This window comes from Choristoneura fumiferana, chromosome 14, assembly GCF_025370935.1.
Source record: "Choristoneura fumiferana chromosome 14, NRCan_CFum_1, whole genome shotgun sequence".
Taxonomy (NCBI): Eukaryota; Metazoa; Arthropoda; class Insecta; order Lepidoptera; family Tortricidae; genus Choristoneura; species Choristoneura fumiferana.
In genome coordinates this window covers 15,707,352-15,723,204 of record NC_133485.1, presented here as the reverse complement: position 1 = coordinate 15,723,204, position 15,853 = coordinate 15,707,352, and the positions used below count along the sequence as shown (strand labels likewise).

General features: G+C 39.2%; 1 protein-coding gene across 1 annotated transcript in view; it reads left to right on the top strand.

The window, feature by feature from the left end:
- LOC141435297 (A disintegrin and metalloproteinase with thrombospondin motifs 16-like) overlaps positions 1-15,853 on the top strand; it is a 58,534-nt gene that overhangs the window by 35,718 nt on the left and 6,963 nt on the right. The window contains exons 2-13 of the mRNA XM_074097998.1: positions 8,869-8,941; positions 9,326-9,564; positions 9,673-10,387; positions 10,462-10,567; positions 10,948-11,082; positions 11,724-11,830; positions 13,170-13,312; positions 13,587-13,756; positions 14,294-14,360; positions 14,712-14,826; positions 15,332-15,462; positions 15,699-15,802. Of these exons, the coding sequence (XP_073954099.1) occupies positions 8,869-8,941; positions 9,326-9,564; positions 9,673-10,387; positions 10,462-10,567; positions 10,948-11,082; positions 11,724-11,830; positions 13,170-13,312; positions 13,587-13,756; positions 14,294-14,360; positions 14,712-14,826; positions 15,332-15,462; positions 15,699-15,802 (2,105 nt within the window). The remainder of the gene's footprint in view (positions 1-8,868; positions 8,942-9,325; positions 9,565-9,672; positions 10,388-10,461; positions 10,568-10,947; positions 11,083-11,723; positions 11,831-13,169; positions 13,313-13,586; positions 13,757-14,293; positions 14,361-14,711; positions 14,827-15,331; positions 15,463-15,698; positions 15,803-15,853) is intronic.

Below are 15,853 nucleotides of genomic sequence, written 5' to 3'. Positions count from 1 at the left end.
AGTGAAGTGACAGATAATTAATAGGTACAAGCTTTTTTTTACTGTAAGTACCTTTTGTTGACTGTACTTGCGTTGTCATCCAATTTAGATACATAAACACCTATGTATACTAAATTTCAAAGAGAGTCAAACAAAAGTGAAGTGGGTCAAAGTGAACTTACAAGATTTGACCCAACAACAACCAACAAACAGGATAAGTTAAATAAAAATAAGTTTTTGGTAACAAAAAATTTTTTTGCTTACTGTACTTTTTGTCGAATTTACTTGCATTGTCATCTAAACTACATTTGCATACTAAATTTCAAGTGGATGTCATTAACCGTTGAAGAGTTCCATCCTGCGGAGACGATCCTTGCCGGACTACAAGGATGTCACTACCAGATTATTATATTGTCACTCAATTTACATAAGTATGCCAAATTTCAAGTCAATCCGACTACTAGAAGTTGGTCGCATATAACTTGCAAGATTTGATGACAAACATCGGGACGGGACCGGTGAAATTAAATAAAAGCTTGTAAAGAAACTTGAATTAAATAAAGCTTATTGAAAAACATGTCTAGGAGTCATCGCTAGAAAACCTAATTTCAAATAAAAAAAAACGCATTCTAATCGGTCCACCCGTTTAAGAGCTACGGTGCCACATACAGACATACAGACACGCATAGCGGTAAAATTTATGACACCCCTCTTTTTGCGTCGAGGGTTAAAATGACAATAACTCAGTAAAACAATCATTGCTTCACTCCAGCCTCCAGCCAGCTTTTTGAGCCTCCTTAAGAAGATCTGTTATTTTACCAATTAAGTACATACATAGTTATCTCGAGTGTTGTAATGACCCTGTTAGGATTTAGTACTCAAATTACAGGTAATTATGCATTGTAGGTGCGGTAGTTAGGACAACGAGGTCGGTTTTAATGCCGTCTTCATACTGCAGACAAATTACTACGGTCGGCTAGAAATTACGTTGTAAATTAATTTGATATTTTTTAACAACGAGATTTTTTTTTATTTACTCATGTTTTGTCAACTTCTCGATCATTTAAAAGAAAATGTGGTAAAAATATGTAGGTAGGTAGTAAAAAGGTTGACTTTAGATTTTATTCTGAAATACTTATCTTTTCTTAGTATTTTAAACTTTGGAAAGCTGTATCTTCTCCCAGGCTTTCCACGTGCATATGCCCCCGGAGTCTGGACGCTTTGGTCTCGATACCTACGAATAAAATTTTTAACTTATCTACGTCCACGTATTTCCAAGAAAAACATCTTGACAAGCGACAGACAAAGTATTTCTCGCCCAACGTATTGGAATCACGATCCAGGGCGGAAACTCAGCCAGCCTTATGGGCACTCTTCCTCAGGGACAAGACTTGGGGGAATTGTATATATAGTTAATTTGTTTTTAGGTTAGTTTAGTGTAACTTCAATTGTACCTTTTTAACCACTTTAACAAAGGGGTGGTCCTATAAGAGTTTCTAGGGAACATTTTCTTGCCAACCAAAGTAATAACAAATAAAACCCGCATAACACTTCTGTGCGCGTTAGTACTCTTTGTTCACCAACAATATTGTAGTATCGCTATAAAGAAGAACGTATTAAACATCTATGAAGAACTAATGCTCTTACGTCGTTTTTGAAATATGCGCAATAAAGACAATTTCACACAAACAAATGGACGTGTGATATAAAAAACTAACAATTATGAGGAGCAGGTGTATATTACCAGATTTTTTTGATTAATTCAAAATCGTTAAATTTAATTGTGACCTATCTAAACTCAGTGAGTTGATCTTTTCCGGTTTTGTAACTAAATTTAAATTACATGCTTAACTGCCCTGTTGGATAAAATCTATATTCAATCCATAGCAATCCATGATTCGTATATTTTTTATACACTGTTGCCCGCGATTGCATCTGCGAAGATTGCATTACGATACGACCTTTCCATGGACTCAATTTTTTCTTCTCAACCTGATAGCTAAAATAAGTTTTTCATATAAATATTTTCATAGGAATAAATGAATACAGCCGCATCATCAGCCGCAGCATGCAGAAATGAATATAACTATTCTTGGGGTTTCTCTACGGGATCGAATCAGAAATGAGGAGATACGTAGAAGAACAAGAGTCACCGACATAGCCAAGCGAATTAGCTCGTTGAAGTGGCAATGGGCAGGCCATATAGCACGGAGAACAGATGGCCGTTGGGGGCGAAAAGTTCTCGAGTTGAGACCTCGGATCGGCAAGCGCAGCGTAGGACGTCCACCAACGAGATGGACGCACGACCTGGTTAAAGCCGCGGGTTCACGGTGGATGCAAGCCGAGATCTATGTCCAACAGTGGACGTCCTGCGGCTGGGATGATGATGATGATGATGATGAAATAAACTGATTATAAATAAACTGTTAGGTACATATACTATGAAGTCAAAATTCATTGCTTCACTGGCTGGCAATTTGTAGGTAAGGGACTGAGGGCAGTGCACGAGTCCGACTCAAGCTTGACGTACCCTACCCAAAATGGCAAAAACGAAACCCTTAGGAATAGTTTCGCCATGTCTGTCTGTCCGTCCGTGGCTTAGTTTAGATAAAGACTTATATTAGTGCTAGAAAGCTGTAATTTAGCACGGATATATTTTGTATCAACTATGTCATCATCATCATTCATTTAAGAGCTTAGCTCTTGTCGGTGGAGTAATCGCCACTCTTTTCGGATCTCTGCCAGCGTTTTCAGCTCCTGATACGACATGACATTGACTTTTTCCTTGGCTTGATCTGTAAATGACCGTCTCGGCCTTCCCCTGCCTCGCCTGCCTTCCATTTGCCCTTCCAAAATAGTTTTAATGTAGCTGTCATCAACTATGTATACATATCAAATTACAAGGAAAACTATTACGGCTAAGTTTGCTTAAGAATTATTAGTAGTTTAAGAGTAAATTGCAGCCTTACGGCAGCATACTACGGGAACCTATCCGGAGCTTGCCGACACGCTCTTTGCCATTTTTACAAGTGTTTCGTGTGAACGTTCCTTTACCCATAACGTTTGGTTTCGCACCGACGCCGGCGCAGCGATTTTCAGACAAAGGCGTTGATGCCGTGATATGACGGCCAAGTGCATTATGAATGAGCATGCATTTAATTGCATTCGTGTAAAAAATGTTCACGTGTATTACTCAAGGGGTCAATAAAAAATTTACCAAAAACATTTTCATGTACGAGTAAAATGTTGCCAAAAAGATTCATATGGCGCGCACTGTCAAAAAGTTATCAGATCTCATGTAGAGCCAGCTGGGCCCGCTTGCGAACTACGGCCCAAGTCATCTCACTCTGAAAGGAGGCCTGTGTCCAGCATTGGGACATATAGGCTAGGATGACGATGATGTTGTAGAGCCAAGCTTCTGATTCTTCACGCCCTAACTCTACAAGCCCTAAATTCACAAACTCTACACCTTAAGAGTCGCCAGTACGCTCGCCGCTGATCACATTTTCATACAAAAGTAATTTCGTTCTAATTTACAAATAACAACACTGAAACAAAATAAAACTGCGACTATAATGGGAGCAGCTATTTTGATATTTATAATTAGTTTTCGTTTATATTCAATGTAACAGAAAAATCACATTCATTTTAAGTTTTGTATGAGAAATGGAAATTATTTACTGTTTTTTTTTCCGCTACATTTTATTTTAACCAAAACTAATAAACATCGTAATGTCTGCTCCCATTATAGTTGCAAATTCGCGTTTTGATCCGTCGTGCTGCTTGTAAATTAGACCGAAATTACGTTTGTATTTGGCTTTGGTGAAATAACTGTCCTTTTATCGGCTTTACATAAAAAATACTTGAGTAAGTAACCAATATGTTTCACGAAAACCGAGTAAATAGCAGCGTAAAGTATAAAATATACCTACCTAAACTTGGAAGATTCCGCATAAAATACGAAATCCTTAGAAAAATATTACTTAATTTTTTCGTAATGGCTACGGAACCCTATTTTGAGCGTGTCCGACACGCTCTTGGCCGGTTTTTTACATAAAACTGACCTATGATTAACCCCAATCTCACCTGACGCAAAGTGCAGATGAGGCCAAATGATGATGATGAGATGATCTACAATTTGTTTAGTTGACGAAGCCTGTTGCGGGTTTGGCCAAAAGTGTATGTCACCTTACCCCAGTTTTACTATTAAAGCATCTTTCGAATGTCAACATCGTAATAATAGTCCTTAAAACACGACCTAAATTGTAAATCGTGACAGTCCCAGTTTCTGAAATCAAATAGCCTTGTGCGCCTCTCGACGTATACAAAGCTACGGAACCAATCGTGAATAGACGGAATACCGCAGCCAAGGCGAACCGGGGTCAATGTAGACTATGCCAGCTGTTGATGTTTGAGGATGTTTGGAATTTAGCTTATCTTAAAGGTCATCCTAATCTGTGTTGTGAATAGGATGGACGGTGTTTGAATAGGATTTAGAATAGGATAGACGCATCGCTTCCCGTGGGTTTCATAAAAGGCGACTAAAAGGCGAATAAAACGCGATGAAAAGGCGTTCTCTGCTCCTTTTTATCGCGTTTTGACAGTTGGTTTTGCTGTTATATTCACCTTTAGTCGCCTTTTCCTGAAAAGGCGTTCTCTGCTCCTTTTATCGCGTTTTGACAGTTGGTTTTGCTGTTATATTCACCTTTAGTCGCTTTTTCCTGAAAAGGCGTTCTCTGCTCCTTTTATCGCGTTTGACAGTTGGTTTTGCTGTTATATTCACCTTTAGTCGCCTTTTCCTGAAAAGGCGTTCTCTACTCCTTTTTATCGCGTTTTGACAGTTGGTTTTGCTGTTATATTCACCTTTAGTCGCCTTTTCCTGAAAAGGCGTTCTCTGCTCCTTTTCATCGCGTTTTGGCAGATGTTACAAATGCATCGCGCCTTAGCGAGGGAGGAGCGACGGGTGGGGGCGGAGGGGCTTACTGACGCGATATCCTTGCGTTCGTAAAACGTGGCGTTTATATCGATACTAACGCAAGGATCGTGTGTAACGTTAAAACATACCGGCGCATCTTTGCGTTTGCTGAGCGTTCGACTTGCGTTTGTATCGATACACACGAGCGCAAAAAAAACGTCGTGTATAAGGGCCCTAAGGAACTAGATGTGGGAGTGGGCAGCGCCCTCTATTGGCAACTACGAACTTCAGACTTCAGCACTGCGATGTCGATGTGGACTATAGATACGAATATCAAAATTCGAATTCGTATCTTGCTGTCTCGGTGAGGCATATAATATTTAATACGAGAGTGAGAGGGACGGTAGGTACGATACGGACTTCGATTTTTATTTTTCCCCTCTGATCCTTAAAACCCGGGTAAATGATTAGCGGTGCCGTCGCACAGCGGCCGCAACAAAGCGGCGAATGACGTCACCAGAACCCTTTTGAATAAGGACCCTTTTGCTACGGATTGTCACATATGTTTATCTTCCCAGACTATATACGTCCCACTGCTGGGCACAGGCCTCCTCTCAGAATGAGAGGGCTTGGGCCGTAGTTCCTACACGGGCCCAGTGCGGATTGGGAAGTTCACACAAACCATTGAATTGCTTTGCAGGTTTGTACAGATTTCCTCACGAAGTAGGATCATGCGTAAAACTAACCACGCTCATAAGAAAAATAAAAATTTATCACCATTTAATAGTGGCCCATTGCGTAAGCGCAGACGAAGCGTGGCAAACACTTTCATTGTACTCTAGATAAGCCCATCGAATAATTATACACTTTCGCACTAATCAGGATGGAAATTAAACAAAACTAGAATTATTTGGAACGAAAGAAATTATGCTATGTTGTAAAAGTGAAGCATTAACGTTCGCAGGCAATTAGGTAGGTGCTTAACCGACTTCAAAAAGTACGAGTCTAACTCGCTTACTGAGGGTTCCATGCAAATATTTAAAAAAACCAGCCAAGTGCGAGTCGGACCATCGAGGGTTTTGCACATCTTTAAATAATAAGAAAATAAAATGAAATACAAAACGAATCGATAAGAAATCTTAAAGAGAAAAATATATTGGTATTTCTTTAAAAAATATATTTTATGTTATAAGAAACACCATGGCCAAATTTAAGTTCACATGGCAACTAAGAAGTTGAAAATTTTTCAGAACAAAATTTATACTAAATGACTGACTTTGGTGGCTTCTCATTCCTTTGGTCACGTTTTTGTTTTTAAATGGTGTATTCCCAAGATGTCTGTTTGAATTTTATCAAAATTAGTTCAGGGATTACACTAGAAGTTTATTAATTCTCATCTCAGATCTAAGTAAGTTGGAATACTTCCATCCCAGCCTATATCCGTCCCACTGCTGGGCACAGGCCTCCTCTGAGAACAAGAGGGCTTGGGCCATAGTTCCCACGCGGGCCCAGTGCGGGAATACTTCAGTTTAGGTTTTTACCTAACCGGTTAATTTTTATTGACGTCTATATATCGCATTAGATCTAATATATTTATCTAATATATTTATTACATTACTTTATCATTACTATGGGGACGTGTCAAAATGAACGCTGCACATTGCTTCGGGACAGGGAAGCTGTTAATAGCTTTCAACTTTCAAGTCTAAATTGGAGTAAAAAAAACGCATTATCTAATTTCTAAACGACTTTACGAAACTTTTCTCGTAACACGTTCATTACTTTAGCTTTTGTAAAATGATTACATTTAATGGCTTTTTAAGAGCTTTTCTCCAATAGAAAGCTACTTGTACTGGATACGGAGAAATGTTTGTTTAATTGTGGTACATAATTATATTGCATGACTAGCATATTTTGCATTGACATTCCTCATTACTAGACCCAATCTTGAAATTGATGTGTTTAAATATTTTTACGATAATTTTATGTACCTTCAAACTGATAGCTGTAACATATTGAGGGCCTCTTGCCATAGATTAGTGATAAACTCAGTTTAGTAGCTCATCGTTCCACCATTACCTCTTACCTACCTACTTATATTTTGTTTTCTAAATATTTTTACCGTACAACGGCAAAACTTACTAGACACTGGCAAAAATTATCATCAGATGGACAAAGCCTTTTAAAAAAAAACGAACTAACCAGTTTAGTAGTGTTAAAATGTATGAAACTGGGTTTAAGCTTAGCTCTTTATTTGAAGCTACGGCTTTTACCATTGAATAAGTCAGTTATGGCTAGTTAGTTAAATTACCTCATTGTCGCCGAGGTAAATCCAACACTGCCTTAAAATAAGAACCAAACTACGTTTGAGGAGATGGTTCCAATAGAGGTGAACGCATCCTAGCGACAGTCAGGAAATTTAAATAGCCATAATCAATTATTCATTAATTAATTGTTATAGTATAAGTTTTTTGGTCTCCTGATTACTGAAAAAGTAATTAATAATTATCTATGTAAAATTTCTTAAATTAAGTTATGGGATTGCTGGGGAGACTCTCTATTCTACAGCAAGTAAAAATTCAGTTTATCGTATTCTCTATCAATTGAGGTCCTTTTTTACAAGACAGACAGACAGTAGGATTCATGGGGAGCATGACATTAAAATTCGACTCAAACTAAACCAACCAGCAAACTTGTAAAAACTGAACCTTCTTTAAAGAATATTTCATCCAATACCTAACTATTCGAATACTGTCACCGATACACTCAGCGACGCATGCAAAAGCTGCTAAGCACATCATATTGATATCTCATTACTTATTCAAACAACACCAATTGCTTAGCCAAAGCCGTGCGAATACCCCCATTGTCAAAAATATGCCGAGGCCATTCATATCGAGACAATAGTCGCGGTAATTATTCAAAGACAAGGTTAATTAGATTTTTACTAAAGAAAACGTTTTATGACGCTTCGCACAGTGACTGAACTATAGGTGCCACGAAACACTCATGCCCGGAGCTGACTTTAGCTGACTATGAGCTTTTATTTTACTTGAAATGCTCGTATGTATGTACGGTCGCGAAATGAAAGGGTTCGACAGTTTTTCAAATATTTTTATTTAATACTTTGCATGGACATTTACGTTTCTAATCTATGTAACACACCAGACGGTTGCATAGAATATATATGATGTTCAATTGTTTGACAACATGTTTGAAATTTATTCAAACCAGTTCCTTGATTATGAATAATTGGGCTAATTTATTTTAATTGATTTGATCTGCCATCACTCGAAGTGATCAAATCTATTCGCAAATAAATGCAAACAGCTTCTGTCAGATCACCAAGCAAAAGTCGACTTTAAAATGATGAACCTTTTCATTCCACGGCTGTACAAATGTTTTTAAATCTACCTATAGATCTCTACAAAGTAACGCCTGATGCAATGGAATCATTTGTACTTTTAGCTGTTTTTTTTAAAAACACGTGTCGTGTTGCCTTCTCCTCTCATAAGTGCTTTGAAATTGTGGTAGGCTTCATTCACACATAGACGGAACTTCGTATGCTCAATGCAAATTCCGGTGTCGATGCACATGTTTTTGGTATGAGAAGCGGAAATTGTTAGATAGAAACAGCTGAAACCCAGCTACTTCTACTACCACTCTTCGAAATAAAATATAATAATAAAAAACACTACATGATAAGAATAATGATAAGACGACTTAATGATAAAATTAGCGGGTCGTGTGTCATTATTCGAGCGTTTATTCCGTATGATTTTCGTGCGCACGTTTTTATTGACATGGTAGAAGAGTCTGTTTCAGTTTTCAGGTTATCTAGTTGAAGTACAGACGTCTAAAACATATTCGAAAATGTCATCAAATTCTACAGCCCATTCATAAATAATGTGACCACGAAAATGAGGTATTTGAAACGCTCGAATGATATAAAGGTTATTTTATTTTTGTTACAGGTACACTCAAAACAACTGTTGGAACATCTCACAGACGCAGAGAAATTATTCCTTTTTGGTGCCAAACACGATGGTAAGAAATTCCTCATATTTCTTATAGAATCAATTATACCTACCCTCTTTGTGGTACATGATAATATGTTACCAATCAACCAATATGATAATAAACCACTACAGAACCTTGTCATAATCACTATAGGTACGTAATTCAATCAGTGTTATTCATAGATAAACAAATAAGTTAAAGCTAAAGTGTCATGGTGGCTCATAAATCAAATTGGTTGACATACTAAACTAACAAGCTAAACCTAAATATTAATTATTTGTTACGTCACGGAGATCCGTCGTGTAGGTAGGTACCTTCCATTAACAATTTAAACACGGAAACAAATATAAATAGGCCCTAGCTAGATGATGATGAAATGAAGTATCAGTCTATAATCTTAAACCTTTTCAGAAGCGCAATTCGAGATAGCACATCTCATCCATCAACGTCGCCGTAAACGCTCAACTGCAGACCAGGACATCCTACAGCACCTAGATCTCAAACCAGCACCAAGGCATAGCTTCTTAGACCCACAGTTCCTGTTGATGAGAAGATGGTCCAACAGCACTGAGGCTGTAGAGCATGGTGATGATGATGATGATTGTTACTATAGGAGCGAGAGCGCTGCATTATTTGTCTGTGATGATGTGGTAAGTGAAGATGAAGTTAAGTCACTCTGGTGAAAACAGTTCGCATAAACTCAAGTGTATAGTTGATAAAGAATCTGTTTATTTTATGTTTGATCCATTTCTTTCCAGAGAGGTTTAGTCAAATCCAACGATAGTTACTATTTAATACATCCACTGCCAGAAAGATTCCACAGTGAAGAATCAAAAGCACACGTTTTAGTCAAACGATCCGCACCAGACACTAACAATGAAGAAAGTTGCGTAGAAAGAGATAATCTTAACTCTATAGCTCCTGAACCATCTCGCATATGGACTAAGCACAGAAGAAAAAGAGAAGCAGATACACCAAGTAAAACGCTAGAAGAATTCAAACTAGATTTAAATCATAGAAACAAAACTATAGGAGCATTCATTAACAAACTAGTTCCAAAAACAGAAAGACAAAAGAGGGCTGTTTTACCAGCAGTTTTTGTAGAAACAGCAGTATTTATTGATAGAGATTTGTATAAACATATGACTGTGAATTTTCCTAAGGATACTGAGAGGGAACTAGTCAGATTTGTCCTAGCGATGATAAACGCTGTTCAATTGTTATACCACGACCCGTCATTAGGTAGACCAGTGAATTACATTTTGAAAAGACTTGAAATTCTCCACGAAGATCCCTCAAATTTGAAAAGACCACATGATATTGATAGGTTTCTAAGTAATTTTTGTACGTGGCAAAGGCTGGAAAATCCACAAGGGGATACAGATCCATTGCATTGGGATCATGCTTTAATACTTACTGGGCTAGATTTGTACGTAGTAAGTAAGAATGGAAAAGTGAGCAGTCAAGTTGTAGGTGAGTTTATTGTCAATGTTTATGATCTTTTCAAAGGTATGGATTTACATTAAAGTGACCGGCATCTTTTGTAGGATTAGCGCCGGTAGCTGGGATGTGTACGGTGACAAGCAGCTGCACTGTTAATGAAGGGAGACACTTTGAAAGCGTTTACGTTGTGGCACATGAAATCGGGCACAAGTAAGTAGAGAAATAAGTCTTAACTTGCTAGTTCGACACATCTAGCGATCATCTATAACTTTTCATTAAGATGTTAGGGTTAGGTGGCCTTTTACGAGAAATAAATTAACTAAATGGATTCAAGCCTGTTAAATTTTACTTGGAGCAACCATCCAATGAACAATTCAAGACGTTCTGATTTCTGATGTTTTTTGAGTTTCAATTATTTCAGAAAACCTGTACCAACTCTAAGCTTCGTCAACTAAATAGTATCAGTATTTAAGTATAAAGTAGGCATCCTGGTATTTTTGTGTTACATTTTTAATTTAGTATACTTGTGCTTGTAAAATTACTTTCCTTCTCAATATCCATTACTTCATCAGAATCTAATTGTGTTCCAGTCTTGGTATGCGTCATGACGGCCCACTAGCTGACAACGGCTGCGATCCCAGCGCCTATATCATGAGCCCAACACTGGGCAGTGGCAAGATCACCTGGTCACAGTGCAGCAAAAATTATCTGCAAAAGTTTCTAGAGTAAGTACTTGTATAGGAAATTAGTTATATGCAGGTAGAGTGTCAACAACAACTTTCATAGCTGACAAATACACAGCGTGTCTTGAGATTGTTCCGAAAATTTTCAGCAAATTATTGGGCCAGTCTGATTGAATTGAACACCCCTGTAAAGATTTTTATCGAAGTTTTTGTCAGTCTAACTAATCCCAAAAACACCTGCTGAAACATTCCGAAATTATTTGAAAAAAAGGGCCTGCAGGGCTACTACGAAATTCGAAAATCGTGTCGTTCGGTCCCTCTGACACTTATACTATTTAATGCGAGAGCGAGAGAGATGGTACGATACGAGCTTCGATTTTCGAATTTCGGAGTAGGCCCTCTGTTTCGCCACTTCTTGATAATTTTACGTGACAGATATTTGTCACGCGGTCTCCGTTTGTTTTATCCGAATATACAGAAACGGCATCACTTTTATCTGTCACATAAAATTTATTTATGAGTCATGAAACATGCATGCCTGTGTTTGCATTCCTGTAAGTTTAGGTTATTGCCGATACTATAAAACAATCGAATTTCTCTATCCACTTCTTCAAGTCTTCTTGTTCATTTGCCCATTCTCTTCTTTCTAAAACCATTTCTAATAATCCAAATTGTTTTTTCAGCACCGTGCAATCCCGATGTCTTCTGGACCACGGCAACTCGGCTGGACAACTTGATCACAGCGCTGAGGGCATATTGCCAGGAGAGAGATTTGATGCCGATCAACAATGTAAGCCACCATCACGTTACTATGTTTGAAATGTGAGTGAAAGAACCTGACTACGAGGCTTGAGGTATCGGGGCGATCTTCGGTTGGGGCAGATATTTGTATGACAAAACTAATGTGTGGTGTCAAGGTTTGGGTATTTCATCTATTTAAGTATGTTTTATCCGTTGCCCAGTTCCCGTGACGCATCTCGGGACTAGATCAATAAATTAATTGTTCAGTGAACCCAAAAAGCTAAGCCAGTACAGAAGGACTACATTCCAATTGCAACTGAACTGCTGACTTCATTGCAGTCGGCACAACTGCACGCAAACTACACGCTGGCTGCACTTGAAACGTATGAGAAAAGACAGTCGGCAATTGCAGCTACGTTGCAGTTGAAATGCAGTTCGTCTCTACTAGAAATTTCAATTCATTCAACGATATTAAGAAATCTTCTAGAGATTGCGAAGATCAATCAACCAGACCAGCGCCGTTCGCAAGACCGGCAGATTGCTGATTTGTGACCATTTCGTGGCATACATAAAACTGTATTTTTCTTCATATTGTTCGAATAAATGTTTCTTTAAGTTCAATCAAAGTTACCAAATCCCATCAGCAAATACGAGTACTATACAATACTTACCACACAATTCCACACAATGCTACACCACGAAAGCGCCATGTCTAAACCTCTAACGGTGACAACACTAACTAATAAATGCTTTCTTCTTAAACCTAATCAAGTCGAAAATCGATTTAGTTTATCAAATAAATCGAAAAGTATAACTAATCCATCACTGATCTATATCAAGTTTGGTGTTACATAACGCAATTTGAAGTTATGATCACAAACCAAAGCGTGAATATTATAATTAGATACACCATTACCAAAGTGAACCGCTTTCTTGATCAAGGCGCGATTGCTAGTAAACCAAAGGCAACAAATATTAAATACCATGATAATTTGTGAGTCGTGAGCAGGATCAAATCGACCGGATTCAGTTAGCTATGAATACAATCATACCAATATTAGTGAGTGAGATTAACGAACTAAAGCAATTAGGTACTGTGCTCACCCGCGACCATAATTATGATCGCTACGTTTATCCAAAAAAATTGTGAGCTTATACCGTTATTTTTTTATATTTTGAAACTATCGAATGAACTACAAGTAATCGTGTTTCTACGGTGTATGATTTATAGAGTAAATCCTCAAATATCTTACATAATTATGAACTTCAAAACTATAAATCTTTACTGGTAATGATACAGCAAGGGATCAAATTATGCAATAAATGCGCTGATCATCTTCAAAATCGCCATGTTTTGCCAGGATAAGAACCGCTTTATTGTTTGACAGGCATGTTAAAATACGGACGCGGAAGCCGGCACTCCGGCGCACAGAGCTTAGAAGACATCTGCAGAGACCTGCATTGCCAGCGGGAGCGGTACACCTGGACCTCGCATCCTGCGCTCGAAGGAACCAAGTGCGGGGAGGATATGGTAACTTTTCTTCTAAGTTTACACTCTTAACTTGGTCGTGGTTGGATGAGGATCACTAGTAAAACTTCATGACTGTCTTGGGAAAATAGTATAGCAAGGGCCTTCCACACCGCAGAGCTGGAGTCCGGAGTTCACAGTTGGCAGTAGAGAACACTGCTGCCCAGTAATAATATAAAGTATAAAAATAATCAGCGGGTGTCATTAACATTTCCTTTTGTTTTTTGTATTCCTTGAGTTAAGTGTTCTCCTATAGTCTCTCTCTTGCCTGTTCCAGTATTGTCGCGGTGGCGAATGCGTGGAACGCGCAGGGTCCACTCCGCGTCGTGGGGCGTGGATGCGCTGGTCGGGCTGGTCGGATTGCGCTTCGGCTTGCCTCCTGGACGACACCCACGCCCCAGCTGCCACCGGCGTCGCTGTTGCCACGCGCCGCTGCCAGAGACCACGGTAGGTCCAGGAATTGGCGGAAGCTTAGAACTAGGAATAGATTGGTAAAAGTATTGAATTTGACCAAAAAGTTTAAAGAGAACCACAATAAGCGTAACTTAGTGATGAGAAGAGAATTACATTTAGCAGGTATTATTTATTTGTACGCAAAGATTTGTCAAGTGCCGCTAGCCTCACAATAAATGTAATAGTACCGACTTTATTTAGAAATTAAATAAAGATGTGATTAAAAAACTGTGAATCGATCACTTTGATGTGAAATACGGTCTCATCTCCATGATCATAAAGAAAATAGCACTTTGAAATATCACGTGTTTACTTACTGAACACTCAATTAACGACTTTTTACTACAAAATTAAAATTTTGGACTTCGTATCGTGCTGTCCCACTCACGCTGATAACACCTAACAGAAGATGGCTACTGAGGGACAATATGTGTGATATCAAACTTCGAATTTCGGGGTAGCCCCCTGACCAGTTTATAATTATTTACGGCTTATTGGAGGGATTAACTACAACAAAGATTATGTTTTCAGAAATGACAACGGCAACAACTTTTGCTCAGGACATGACAAGAAATACCAATCTTGTCAAGCACAGCAGGTTAGTTCAGTGAAACGATTAATCCTCATCATCGTCATACCAGCCGTAGGGCGTCCACTGTTGGACATTAGGCCTCCCCCCATAGACCTCCAGTTGCTTCGGTTAGAAGCGGCCTGCATCCACCGAGAACCCGCGGCTTTAACCAGATCATCCGTCCACCTCGTTGGTGGACGTCATATGCTGCGCTTGCTGATCCGCGATCTCCATTCAAGAAATTTTCGACTCCAACGGCAATCTGTTCTCCGTGCTATATGACCTGCCCATTGCTTACTTCATTGAGCTAATTTGTTCTTCTACGTATCTCTTGATTTCTGATCGCATCGCGTTCTTGACCGCATTGCCAATTTTCAGTGCCACAACGTCCCCCGAATGACAGTCCGGGAGTTCGCAGACCAAATCTGCCGGAGGGCCCGAGAAGTCGACCCTGATCTCATTGGCACTGGACTGCAGAGGATAGACTCAGACGGTAAGAGCTTTCATTAATTACCAGACTAGCTTAGTCATACTACAACTGACAGCGAAGAACCTTGTCTCATCTGATGGAAAGTGCAGATGGGGACAAATATAATATTCACTGGTTTATCCAGATAAATACCAGCAGCAATCAACAATATCCGTCGACCGCTGAACGTAGGCTTCTTCATGTAACGCCACAACTTTCTATCCTGGCTTCCCGAAGAGCCACTGTTTTTTAATAAAACTTTCGATTGATAGTCACTGTTACCAAGTCCTCGGTTTATATGCTTCTCCATGCTGTGAAGCAATAATTCAAGCAATGCATACGAAAACAAACAATAACTACCTAGTTAATAAACACTGCACTGCTGCTGTGCAGCGAAGTGAAAAGCAGATTAGGTACCTAATTAAATGACTCTTTCACGAAACCCATTTTACCATCGACTTATCAACCCTCACCTAAAACTCAGGTGGATGTGAACGTCTCGGGTTTGATGCCCTTACTTTTTTTTCAGATGTAAGCAGCGCGTGCGCAGTGTGGTGCGACACGCGCGGCGGCGGCTACAAGTCCCGCGGCTGGAGTCTGCCCGATGGAACTGCTTGCTCCACCAACCATCCCATGTTTTGCATCTCTGGAGTATGCCAGGTGATTTTTCAGAAGCGACGTAACCAACCAACCAACCTAAGTAACCAACGCATGAGTTGTTCCGAAATATATTCAATTTCAGGGTGTTAGGACAGTCGATTATTAAGACAAACAACGTCAGGCGATACGACAAGCTTCCAGTCGCCAGCCTAGAAGTGATATTCCCAAGAGCTACCAAAATATATTGATAACTAGATAGGTAATCACTAATCATAATGATTTATGTATATTTTCAGAAATTCTCATGTTCCTCTAACGCTGATACGGAGTTCTCACTACGCCCAGGAGACTGCGAGTGGGAGGCCCTCCAGCTACAAACTGCCACTCCTCACACCACCTCGTAAGTTTTTCGTCCTGTAAATTATTCAAGCAGGCGAAGCGTTGGAAAACC